The sequence below is a fragment of the Grammomys surdaster genome, unplaced genomic scaffold, assembly GCF_004785775.1.
Source record: "Grammomys surdaster isolate TR1022 unplaced genomic scaffold, NIH_TR_1.0 332943, whole genome shotgun sequence".
Taxonomy (NCBI): Eukaryota; Metazoa; Chordata; class Mammalia; order Rodentia; family Muridae; genus Grammomys; species Grammomys surdaster.
Genome location: NW_021628139.1, coordinates 58,684 through 71,969, shown reverse-complemented (window position 1 = coordinate 71,969; position 13,286 = coordinate 58,684). Strand labels below are relative to the sequence as shown.

The following is a 13,286-nucleotide window of genomic DNA, read 5'->3' as shown; positions in this document are numbered from 1 at the left end:
CGGCCCTCAGTGCTATAACTTACATACATACATAATATATATATATATATATCTTTATCTTTATATATAGGGCGATGGCATGGTGCATCATGACGGTTCTTCACCTTACGAGGATTCATGCATAACACTATGTGAACAAGTACTATGATACACATGGGGAGGTGGGACCCTGTCTGCAAAGTGGGCCACCCAGGAGCCGAGGACTCAGAGCTGCTGGCAGGCAGGCTTACTGGGGTTTTCTTTTCCATCTCCTCACTCTTTGCCCTGATTCCATCTATTCTGTTTGTCCCGAACCCTTCTCTTGGGCATCTTTTATCCTCCTCCACCGTTAGTTCTGCTGTTTGTCCTCCTCCAGGAACCTCCAGGTAAGTGCAGCCACAGTAGCCAGGTCAGAAGTTCCAGGAGAGGACGGGGCTGGATGGAGGGGGTGAGATTACAAGCAGGGGGGTGAAATAAATCAACAGAACCCCAGCATCTGTCTCATGTTGGTGACCCCAGTGTCCACCCTAGTCTGGCTGGCTAGGGGACTGGCCAAAAGTCTACCCACTCTACCCCCCCCCCCATGGCCCAAGACCAAAAGTGCTTCCTGTTTCCTCTTCTCGAAGGGACCCTGGTCCTCTCGTCCCAGCTGCACCCACTGTACCTGGCAGCATACCATACACTCCTAAAAATCTGCAGCAGTTTTTTTTTTCTCAACATGGAAAAACTGTTCAGGCACAAAGATTTAAATAAGCCCGTGTGGTGTCCCTGGATTGTACTGAATCACTGGGTTCCCCCAGCCTTCCAACTCACCCCTTGCACTCCAGATCTGCCTTCCTCTTCATGTAAAGCAACCAAGCAGCAATGACATTTCTCTTATATCTCTCTTGCTATATCTCTTTCTATATATAATATATATATATTTATTTGTCTATCCTATATACATATAGGATTTTAATGCTTTAAATGAGCAAAGGAGTGAGCGGGGAGGGGGAAGTACTGAGGTGAGGGGGTCAGCATCATCAGAAGCATGAAGGGATTCATTCGTAGAAACTGGGCGGGGGGGGGGACCAGTAAGCAGCTTGGATTTGCTAGGTGGGGAGGTCACTGGGCTGGATAAGGCAGCAGCAAGTCTGGGGGAGGGTTCCGGGGTTCTGTTAACAACACGGCCGAAGGCAGAGGCGTGACAAACCAGAAGTCTCAAGGAGTGGAACAAATATGGTTTCAAGCTACCCTGGGAAAGAAAGGGCCTCCACCCTTCCAGCCTCCTCATCTCTGTGCTCCAGAAGGCTCCCGACAGCCTCCTACTTGTCCAGTGGCCATCAAGTCCAGCAGAGAAGGCTCTGGCAATTTCAAAACCATTTCCTCTTTCTGAATGGGAAGCTGGGAAAAGCCTGGTGGAACATAGGGGCTTCGGGGTGTGGAAACAGAAGAAGGATCTAAGAGGTCCCTGCCTCCACTAGGATCCCAGAGCCCTCAGGGACAGACAGGGCAAGCTTAGCAAGTACCAACTAACATTGAGACAGCAGCACAGACAATATCTTGTGACTTCACCTCCAGACGCATGCACACACGCACACACACTCGCACACGCACACACTTGCACGCGCACATGCACACACACACACAGATTTTGCTGTTTGATGGCCGTGAACTTTTTTTTTTACCTTTTTTTTTCTTTTTAAATCTTCCCTCCCCCATTCACATTACAAAAGAAACGGGCAAGGTCCTATAAAACGGAAGAAGGAGCTAACAAATACTACAAAAATATTACAGTTTGCAAAGATCAGCTCAGCCCTCTCAAACTTTTAGGATGGGGCAGGGGTCGGGGGCAGGCTGAGTGGGAAGGGCTGGGAAGTAAGGGACCAGCCAGTTCTATGGAGTAGTTGGAAGGTTTTCCCTTTGTCACCAATCTTGAATGACATCTCACTATTAAAACTACTGTTTCCTGGGATTTAGATCCCTAAAGGTGAGCAGTTCCCACTTTATCTCCCCCCCCCACCCCCGGCTGGGAAATAAGCCACAGTGCATAATAACTTTTAAAGACCACTCTTTTCTAGAAGATTCTCTTTCACATTATAAGTAGGACAGCTGTTCTGGTCACGTATTTCAAGCTTAAAAGTTTTTTTTGTTGTTGTTTTCCTTCCCAATGCACTAAGTCACCCCTACAGTTTCAAAATAGTCCCCTCTGCACTTTACCATCCCAAGTTCACACCAGGGTCAAGCGCCCCCAACCCACATCCTCTCTGCACACTTTTTTTCTTTAAGGCCTTCAGATGGGTGAAACTGTAGGGGAAAATGGGCGGGATGGGGCGTGGCCGAGGAATGGGGGAGTGGCTACAGCAGCGCCCACCCCTCAGACTTTCTGTTCCTTTTTACAGCTCTTTGCCCCTGCCAACGGCTTTCCTGAACCACTTTTTTAAAATCTAAGATCAAAACACAGCCACGACTCTCTCAGAGAAAGAAGAGGAAGAAAGGAAAAAACAACAGGTATCTTACACATAAAGCACGAAATGAAGGGGGCGGGGCGTCCACCCCAAAGCAAAGGGATTATTGCAAATGTGTTTTCCAAAATTCAGGGCAGGGAGGGTGGAGGAGGCAGAGCTGCAGAAGGAACCAAAGACTGGACAAACAGAAGAGGTAGCTTTTAGAAAAACAATACCCCACCCAGTACAACAAAACCTGGCTTGTCTGCCCCTCATACAACACCAGCCATGAAAATATACCAACTCTGGCAGTGTTAACAGCAGAGGAAGACCACATGGTTGTACAGATCTTAGTAACAGGCCCTCTCGAACCTAAACAGCCCAGAGAAGTCTAAGACCAGTGGGACCTTTCTTCAGAGTGTTTCGGGCTGAACTAAAGCTGGGCACTGATGATCTGAGCCCTGGGTGGCGCCAACAGTGCCTAGACACACTGTGAGAACCCAATCGTCCTTCCCTACCCTCCCACCACCTTCTCAGCCCTCCTGGCCTCCATTCAGATCCTGAGTGGTCCACTTTTTTCCTACAGCTTCCAGCCAGAGAAGGGGAGGGCCTCTACTAGGTCAAGTTCAAAGCCAACTATTAACTTATGCTAGAACAGAAAATTACACCCTCCCCGTTCCTCCAATATCCCCCACAACCAAAGGGGTGGGGAAGGAGATAGGGGATTCAAAAGCTCATGAGGTCACAAAAAAATGAAACTGAGGTAATTCAAGTACAATGTGCTAAAAGCGAAACATAACAAGAGGCCAAAGCGCAGTCAGCTCCTCCCCCTGCTCCCTGGGGGCAGCCCCACCACCTCCACTCCAAGCCAGGAATTCGGTTGCTAAATTGCACATCTAGGGTTCTCCCTGTGCTTAGAGGATCCTCAGTGACAGCAATGTCCTCCAACGGCCAGTCCTCCCATTCTGCTCAGGCAGGGGATCCACTCCCACTTCCTAGTAAAGCTCACCTGCCGGTGGGCATCCACTCCTCCTCTGGGGGCAATGGGATCTTTCAATAGGATGATGGGATTCCTTCCCCAGGGGCCGAGCTGGGGTTGCAGGGATGTGTACTTGTTTGGAGGGTGGGATGGAATATATTTAGTTGGTTTTTGTTTGATTTTTGTTTCCATTTGCAAGCAGAGAGCAGCTCAGCAGGAATCTTGCTCATGAGGGAGTTTGGCTGGGGTACAATGCCTGCTTTATTTTGTTCTGTGTTCTCTGAAAGCTAAGGGAAGGAAGGAAGGAAGGAAGGAAGGAAGGAAGGAAGGAAGGAAGGAAGGGGTTTTGGAATCCGACACAGCTTTCCCTAGGAGGAACCTAAGGAAGATACAGTCCAGATCCACAGAGGGTGTAAGCCCCTTGTGACCAGAGAACAGCCATCGAAAGCAGGTGCAGGAAGTTGAAGGGTGAGGGGAGCCTTGGGACACTCAGAGACCATGAGGGGCACCAACTGAAGCTGGGCAGAGCAGAAAGCCTTTCCCTTCCCATTCTACCCCCATTATGCCAAAGCTGCTGCTCTGAGCATCAACCAGGGACGGCCCTACCACCTCTGCCTCCCCTCTCTACCCCCCTCCCCTCCTCTTCAGAGGACAGGGAAAGAGGCCTAAGGGCGGAAGCTCTGACCAAAGACCCTCATAATCTGCTTCCTGGTTTCCATTTCTGGACACAAAGGGAAGTTCTAGGTTTTGGAGAGGAGAAAACTGTGTGAATGAGCAAACCCACCCCACCCACCCAAAAGAACCAAGGAGATGCCAGGGAAGGGGCAGTGGTTTGACAGCCAGATCACCTGGAGTCCCAGGAAATAACCCAAGGCTAAATAACTACCAGGTTTCCTTCTCTCTTCTCTCTCTCTCTCTCTCTCTCTTCTCTATTCCCCCTTTTCTTTTCTGTTATTCTTTTCTCCACAGTCTTTCCACTTTGTCTGGTTCTAGCTCGCCTTTGCCGGCTCCTGCCGCTGCTCTACCATGTGTTGGGGGGGGTACCCCCCATTCACACATAACACAGGTAGAGATACGTCTTCTCTATCCTCCAGTCAGGTGGGATCTCTTCCGGCTTGTGGCCCTTCATGTGTTTCTGCATGGAGGAGAGGCTGGGGCAGTATTCTGTGCAGATGGTACACTGGTAGGGTGAGGCACCATTGTGTGTTCTCAGGTGCTTGATCATGGCAGAGTAGTCTCGAGAGCGCTGGTGGCAGAGTTTGCACTCAAAGGGCTTCTCACCTGCGGAAGAGACAAGACAGGACAGGGCAATGTGAAGACCAGAAGGACCTTGGACCATCCTTGGGCCTGTTGGAGAATGTCCATCCTTGTAGCCCTGTAGTCTCCAACAGAACGTCCCAAGATCGAGGGCTGGACCATCCAACATGTCAGCCGTTAGCCACACAGGCATAGTGGTCTGATAATTGGGGTACTTCACTCCTACTTTATTTTGTGGCTACTGTAAATAGGCTAGTGGCTGATAGATAACAGGAGGACTGTCCATGAAGCTCGGGGCTCCTGCCTTACTATCTTAAGGCAGGGTGCTTCCCTTCTAATTAAAGAAATGTGTGTGCTGTAGGAAGGGATAGCAAGTCCCTGAAGTCCTTCAGGATGCTCGTTCCTAACAAAGCTCACCCACAAGGAACAGGAGAATGGATAAAGTCTTCTTAGAGCTACAGTCAGAAAGGAGGGGTAGGGGAAACCCAAGAAACCAATCCTTCAAATATACCATATGTAGGGCAGTCTGCCCTCTAAGGACCTCTCCTGGACTTTGCCTCCCAGTCTAGGACCGTGCAGAAAGGCAGTACAGAAAACCTAGGAGTGCACAACAGTGACGCCCCAGTCGGCTTTCCAGACCTCCCCTCCACTAGAATCCCCTGGGGCTGAGCAGAGATGTAAGGGAGCCTTGTTTCAATACAGTAATTAACTGGTCAGCCATCTCGCTATCGATACTCCTCTGTGCTGAGGCCCCAGCAAATAATGAAGTAATGAACAGCCAAAGTGATCTAACTATCGACCAGCTATTTACAATAGTCACTGCCGATGCATTTAATGATCTGCCCACTAGGTCACATCCCACAACAAGGGACTGAGGAAACCCCGGGACTCTGGGATATCCCTTGGGCCACTCATGTGTCAGTAATAAGCACCCAGTCCTGTCCTGTGACTTTAAGCCAGAGGCAAGAAAACCAGAGCTCAGGCAAGGAGACAGTGCTCTGAGAAACAGCTCAGAGCCTCCTACACCTGCTGGTTGCCTGCCTCTCCCCTGGCTATTCTCTCTCTTAAGCCAGCTGAGGTCACTATACCCTTGTGTGGACTGGGTGCTGTCCCCACTGATCAGAGAGGGCATCTTCCTTTGCTCTTAGCCTCACAGAAAATGCTACCTTCCCTGCAGCTGACGGACTACAGGGGGTGGGTATTTAACAACCAGCTCTCCAAAGACACATGGCTCCACTGCTACCTGGTCAATACTCCCACCGGGACCCATTTTAAGCAACTGAACTTAAAATGGGGGAAGAAATAGGCTTTCCAATTAAGTAGAGACCAGTCCTGGGGCTCTACTATCTCCAGTTCCCAACCCTGTCCTTCTGTCTGTCCTCAGACCCCAATGAAGACAAGAGATTCATGATTTTTCCATGTAAAAAAGAATGTGGAAGCACTCTGTCAGGCTGGAACATTCTACTATTAAATACATTGGCTCCTTCCACTTCAGAACGCTAGAATTAATGTCACAATTTGCTGACCCTTATTATAACTTAATGCCCTCTGATCATGCCTCCAACCATGAATGGAGAAACGTAAATTCACTCAAATTTCACTTCTCCCTACTCTGGCTGACTTAACTGTAATTTAAGACTTGGAATAAGCATCATATTGCCGGATAGTCCTGGACAGTTTATAGTATGATTGCTTAGGGGGACTGACTGGCTGGATCCCTGAGATACTACTGCAACTGATTACTATTATCTGCTACAATTGATTAGTAATGTCTGCCTTGGCCTTCAGAGGAAGGTGATGGTACTCAGACCACCATATTATTATCTCTTTAAAAATACTTATGTTTTTTAAAGTCTGATGGTGGTGGTACACGCCTATAATCCCAGCATGTGGGAGGCAGAGGCAAGTGGAGCTCTGTGAGTTTGAGGCCAGCCTAGTCTTAGACAGAGCTAGTTCCAGGACAGCCAAGGGCTAGCCAGACCCTGCCTTGAAAAGTCAAAAGTATAAAATAAAAATAAACATTATTTTTCTTTGTGTATGTGTGTGCATGAATGTGGTGCCCTCTGAGGCCAGAAGAGGGCATCAAATCTCCTGGAGCCTTAGTTACAGATGATTATGGGCCATCCAATGTGGGTGCTGGAAACCAAACTGTGGTCCAAAACAGGAAGCACTGTCTCTACTGTGCCATCTCTCCAGTCCCCATATTATCTCTTAAGAGACCCCTTTCTCTCTGGTTGAGCCTTGAGCCATAGTTGCTTGGGCTTCTCAAATTAACCACCTGCTCCCAGTCACCACCCAGGTCCAGAGCCAGCCCAGCCCTCCAGTACCTGTGTGAACCCTGTAGTGCGTCTCCAACTGGTGCTTGAGGCTAAACTTCTTGCCACAGCCATTACACTCATAGGGCTTCTCCCCTGTGTGGATACGCTTGTGGCTCTTGAGTGTGCTCTCATCCCGGAAGCAGCTGCCACAGAACTCACACTCATATGGGTGGTCACCTGTGAGAACAAAGGGCTGGATCAGACCCTGGCTTCCTCCTGCCTCTGTTTCAGGAGACAGCAGGGTACATTTGGTGTCTTGAGTTTGCCTATGTTCACCACCTGACGAATCCCCACAACATGAATAGCCAGTCCCTGTGTTTATACATCCAAACTCCCTGTGGCCCCACAGTCATCCTGCTTAGCCTAGAAAAGAGCAACAGCCCTCAGGAAGCAGGCCCCTGTGAGGGTGGAGCAGAGCCGGGGACTTCAAGACACCGTCCTTTTTTGTTTGTTTGTTTTGTTTTTTTCCGAGACAGGGTGGAACTCACTCTGTAGACCAGGCTAGCCTTGAACTCAGAAATCTGCCTGCCTCTGCCTCCCAAGTGCTGGGATTAAAGGTGTGCGCCACCCTTACTCTATCTCTTCTCCGTTTCCCCTGGCTCTGGGACAAGGATTACTCTTCCTCACCCTCAGAAAATCCCTCCAGCTTGGAGAACTTCTCTTTGGTCCCCCAGTGTTAGCCACTATCCTCTCTCTCTTACTCTACCCGTTAAGCGTACTTCCTCTACACTCCTTTCCCTGGTGAACCCTAAGAATCTCTCAAATCCTTGCTCATCCATCACCCCCCCTCCCCAGTTTGGATGTTCTCCTTTTAGTTCCCCAGGCAGATAAAGTCATATTTTCTTCTTTATTCCCAAAGAGAAGACTACCTAACACTTTCGGTTTTTTATTCACAGAAATACGATTTAAAAACAATGGGCCATTTATATAGTCCACGTTTGCTGTATTCTTACTTCTGAGAACATCATGGAGGCCATGTCATGTGGCCATGGAAACCATCTGATGAAAGATGTGCTTATTTTACAAAGGAGGAAAAAAAAGAATGAGTTGCTTCGAAATACTTAACCACTGTCCCAAGGTCACCCAGCTAGAAGTAGCTAGGCTGGGACTTCCATTCTGGTCTGGTCCTAGGGTCTGAACATTTAGTACTTCCCACAGGGCTAAATGACACCACTGTATTGGACTGACTGACAGGACTACAAGAAACACTTCCTGGGTAAGACTGGAGCCTTTCCTACCCTTATGCCCTCAGTGCTTGCCTAGGAATGACTCTTAGAGAATTCTGGGTATTGGGATGGAAAGAACAGCCCTTCCCTGGTCTAGCCTCATGTCCCTCAGTTGACCTGTCTCTTCCCGGGACACTCCACTCTTCAATCCCTGTGGACCGTGGGGGTAGGAGTGGGGTTAACCACCTTGCATTTTTGTAACCAAGGTGTCAGAGCTCAGGGAATGAAAGGTGAGGTGTGTAGCTCCTTATTTATTACAGGAACGAAGGCACAGACAATAAAGATAGATTGATCACCCACCCCAGACTTTGTTCATGAATATTTAAATATCGCTGATTCCTCTGTCACTGTAATTACAATTTCTCTGGGCTGCATCTCCAACAACCACAGTTTATGGTAAAGAATGGCCCACTGTATTTCACTTGTCCCTCTGCAGATGTGCGAGGCTGCCAACCGTGTAATGTCCCCTGCATTTCATACATTCTCTTCAGCTGCTGAAGGCTTAAGTCATCCACAATGACCTACGTTTTTTCATTATCCCCGTGTCAAACTGTGCTCGTGCCTGGGCATAAATTGTCCTTCTCCTTATAGACTCGCAGGCCCATGCCTTCACTTCCTCTTTAAAATGATATTTTACTCTCTCTGCCGTCTCCCCTCTGTGGGCCACTAACCAAAAGTCCCTCTTCCTGAATGCAGGCCCCCACAGCCACATAAATTCTCACCTCCTCTGGTGGCTCAGAACGTTTTTTCTGACGCTCTGTGGGGAATGGTTATTGGGATCTGTTCACTGGCACACTCTCCCGTAAAAGATGTATAGAAAGCACAGGACACACAGGGGTGAGTGGGACTCCATGCTAGAAGCCCAGAGAGAGGTGCCATCCCTCGCCAGTCCTCACCGTCTAAGGGCGCTGTCCTAGCTCAGAGGCCTGGCCAAACCAACCCTGTATCTCTCACTTCTAGAGCTATACCAAGGACCTGTTCCCATCTCCATCAAAGTCAAGAGGCTAGCCCTCACTGACACAGGTACTAATTGACTGTAGGACTCCCATAGTGAGGGGTAGCCTGTGCATGAGACGCTGCCTCTCTGCTATCTGCCTGCCTGCCTGTCAGTCTGTCTATGTCTCTCTGTCTGCTATCTACCTGTCTCTCTGTCTCTCTCTTTATGCTGTCTGTCTGCCTGTCTACCTGCATCTGTCTCTGTCTGCCTCTGCTATCTGCCTGCCTGTGTCTTTACTCCCCGCTCCTTGTCTGTCTGTCTCTCTCTCTGCTGTCTGCCTGCCTGTCTTTCTCTCTGTTTGCTTTTGCTGTCTGCCTATTTCCCTCCCTCCCTCCCTCCTTCCCTCCCTCCTTCCCTCTCTGTCTATCTGTCTCTCTCTCTCTCTGCTGTCTGTCTGTCTCTTTGTCTGCCTCTGTCTGCCTGCTTGTCTCTCCCTCCTTCCATGTCTGTCTGTCTGTCTGTCTGTCGGTCTGTCTTTGTCTGCCTCTGCTGTCTGTCTGCCTGCCTGTCTCTCTCTCCTTCCCTCCCTCTCTGTCTATCTGTCTGTCTCTGTCTCTGTCTCTGTCTCTCTCTCTCTCTCTCTCTCTCCCCCTCTGTCTGCACACGTGGCCCTGTCTGGTCTGATATCCAGCTCTCCCTCCTTCCTGAATCAGCAACGATTACGACTTTAATCAAAGATTCAGTATCCTCATTAAGATATAAATATATAAATAAAGCAAGGGCCACGTGAGACTTCAGCTGAAGCCGGTAATTAAAGCGTACATCGGCAGTCACCCAGCCCCCCTCTGGGAAGAGGGGGTGGCAGTGAGGGAGGGCTGGCTGCCTGTGTGTGCTTCTTGCTTCCAGAGGGGGGCCCTAAGAGTTTAACAAACAACCGAGGGGTTTGTTTGATCAGATTTTTATGAATTTAATTACGAAGTGGATCACATGTTAAATGAGTTTAAATAGGAAGTCTCTGGAGTCTGCCCAGGGAAAGAGTAAAAAAACATTCAGAGAACAAAAAAAAAAGAAGCAAAAATGACAAGTCACCATGACACATACCCACTCTCACCCCACCCAAGTTTTACAGCTCAGTGGCTACCAGACCTACAACCCTCTCCCTGAGAGTTGAGCGTGTCAAGCTGGCCATAATGTATATAAAGCTGGCGACAAAAGTCAAAATCCAATTTGTGGTATGTTGATTAACTCTGTAGGCGCGTTAATGAGCTTGACATTAAGTGCAGGACAAACGAGACTAATTAGAGCCCCTCTGGCCTGCCCAGGGCACCTGTGACCCTCCTTTTCCCCTGGTTTGTCATTACCGTGTGGCTTCTTCAGCTCTGGTCAACCCCACTGTCCTCCTTCCCCGCCCCAGCCCCTGGGCTCCTCAGATCCCGTCCTCTCGGCCCCTCCCTTCCGTGCAGCTGAGAGTTTATTATATGATGAGGCCTGTGAATCCATCAATGCCAAGCTCACGGCTGGACTAACGTACCAAACACAGCTGCTGATGCTAAACACCGGCCCCGGCAGCAAATGGGCCAAGAACAACAGAATATTAATAAGGCATTGTGTCGGGGGGGGGGTGTGCAGAGCCTGTGCCGAGATGGTGTGAAAATCAATGAGGGCTGGCATGTGTGTGCACAAGGGGCACACATGTCCGTGTTTCTAGAATGAGCAAGGGTTTCTCCCAAACTCTGTCCTCGCTGGGGATCTGAAGCTCGGCTTACCCAGACTAGAGCTGGACTGACACGTGGCTAACTGAACTCTGAGAAGTGGGCATGGGCGAAGTAAGCTGCATCCTGGGAGGACTTTGTAGGGCTTGAGTCATTCATGTCATGTGACGTCAAGTGACTTGACCCAGTGCCATACCTGGAGGTGGCTAAAGGAGGCTGGGCTAAGATTAAACTTAGGGATCTGTTGAGGGAATCACTGATAGGACGATATCTGTATCTGTACCTGTACTTGTACCTGTACCTCTACCTCTACCTCTACCTCTACCTCTACCTCTACCTCTACCTCTACCTCTACCTCTACCTCCACCTCTATCTCCATAGCTATATATTTTATAGGGAGGCCCTTATGCAAACACTGCAGAGAAAGTTGTCGAGTATACCCCTTTCTCTTCGGTCTCTCTTGCTGGACCTTACCTGCTAAGACCTCCTCCTTTCTACTGAGCAGCCCTAGGCAGTTCTGCGCATCTGGTGAGCCTTTCACATTTAATAATGATATGGCACTGTGCTCCTCTGACTAGGATGGGATCCAGAACCCAGAGCCAAGGCGTCCTTGGTGAGAATACTGACAACTGGCTGGACAGGACAACTCAGCTCCTGAAAGTGAGGCTCCTTCTTTAACCATCAGAGCCTGTCACCTGTGTAAGGGCCAGCCACATACTCCATCCCTCAGCCATGAAAAGGCTCTTTAGAATGAGACGTTCTTCCAACCCTGCCTGAAGTGTGCAGAGCATTTATGTTGTGTATGAACTTTGTTATATCCTTACAGAGAGATTTGATCCAGCTCTCTCGCAAAACCAGATCAGGAACACACACACACACACACACACACACACACACACACACACACACACCAGCTCTCCCACAAAACCAGATCAGGAACACAGAGGGGTGTGTGGAGGGAGGGAGGGAGAGAGGGAGGATACAGACAGAAAGAAAGACAGAAAGTCATACAATTCAGAAATTGGCATTCTTTCACTCAGGGACAGTAAGACATGATCTCATTTTGCTTTAGAGCAAAGAAAAGGACTAAAGTCATCTATCTATTCCTCAGTTAGGAAAAGACCCACAGCTCCTTCAAGGCCCTCTGACTGGGTATCCTATCCCCTAAAGCAAGAGGGTGGTGACAAGGATAGGCAAGGGCTGGGCAACTAGCCCTGCCTACTTGACTTACACATACCCTGTCTTTCATTCCATCGTGTGAACTGGCTGAGCAGGGCTATCTCACGGCTCTTGCTCAAACACTCCCATTGTCCTTCCCTAGTCAACATTACGGCCACAGTAGAGGCCTCCTGTGTCTATCATGAAGGTGGGACAAGTTCCTCAGTGTACCCTCTGAAGCCCTGAGCTGGCCTGAGTGCTGTCCTAGGATGGGGAAATAGTGGGATTGTAATAGTTAGGCCAGTTTTTCTCCAAATGTAATTTGCAACCCCTACCTCCGATATCAGAATCCCTTGGGAATACTTATTAATGGTATTGAGATCTAGAGCTCACCCTGAACCACTGAACCAAAGTTTCCAGAGAGTAGACCTCGAGTATGATTTTCTTTTAATGACTATTTTTCTGTGCCGTGTGAGAAAAGATTGGGAACAGACTGCCTACAGGTGGAAGGGTGGGTGGTGGATTGGGAGAACTGTCAACATTTAAATGTTCTATGGGAGCCCTTCTGTGTCTAACTTCAAGCAGAGAATGGCTGAGAATTCCTCAACCTGAAACACCCTCCCCCACACACATACACACCATAGATCTCTGGAGGTGAAGCCCAGATAGAAGGTCCAGAGATGCTCCCCACCCATCCCCTGGACCAGCCTACCTGTATGTGAGCGAAGGTGGCGTTTGAGAGCCGTGTGGCTGGGGAAGGTGCGGTTGCACTCACTGCAGATATAGCTGCGCACGCCTGCGTGGACCTCCATGTGCTGCTGGAGTGCACTTTGTGCTTGGAAGCGCTTCCCACACAGCAGACAGAAAACGGCCATGTCCGTGCCTGTGGGAGACAGCAGTGGGTGAGCCTCAGCAACTTAGAGACCCAAGATTTTCACCGATGAAGACTGGGATAAGACCCAGCACTGCCCCTAGAAATCCTAAAGCCCACGTTCTAAGTCAACACCCCAGGGGCAGTCCAGGCCATGTGATGTTCACTGAGCACCTTGAATGTAGCTCTGGAGGAAAAGTGCCAACGGCTGCCCTGCCTCCATGAGGTTCGGAGAGAAAGATACAAAACTAAAAGGCAAGGACCCCACCACCACCACATCATTCCCCGTTGGCTCCTCTGAAGACACTGAAGTCTAGCTATCTGCAGCCATGCTTCATCTGCCAACAGCTAGGGGGGCTGCATGGGGGAAGAACCCCCGATTTCCTCCACAGGTCTGAGAGCAGAAGGGAGAGGACACTTAAG

General features: G+C 49.4%; 1 protein-coding gene across 1 annotated transcript; it reads right to left on the bottom strand.

The window, feature by feature from the left end:
* Window positions 1-4,312: 4,312 nt before the first annotated feature.
* Window positions 4,313-12,865, bottom strand: LOC114616671 (zinc finger and BTB domain-containing protein 16-like). The gene is made up of 3 exons (XM_028762099.1): window positions 12,705-12,865; window positions 6,969-7,136; window positions 4,313-4,665 (listed from the first exon to the last, which is right to left on the bottom strand). The coding sequence occupies exons 1-3, from the start codon at window positions 12,802-12,804 to the stop codon at window positions 4,436-4,438; spliced, it is 498 nt and encodes a 165-aa protein (XP_028617932.1). The 5' UTR covers window positions 12,805-12,865; the 3' UTR covers window positions 4,313-4,435.
* Between the last annotated feature and the right edge of the window lie 421 nt (window positions 12,866-13,286).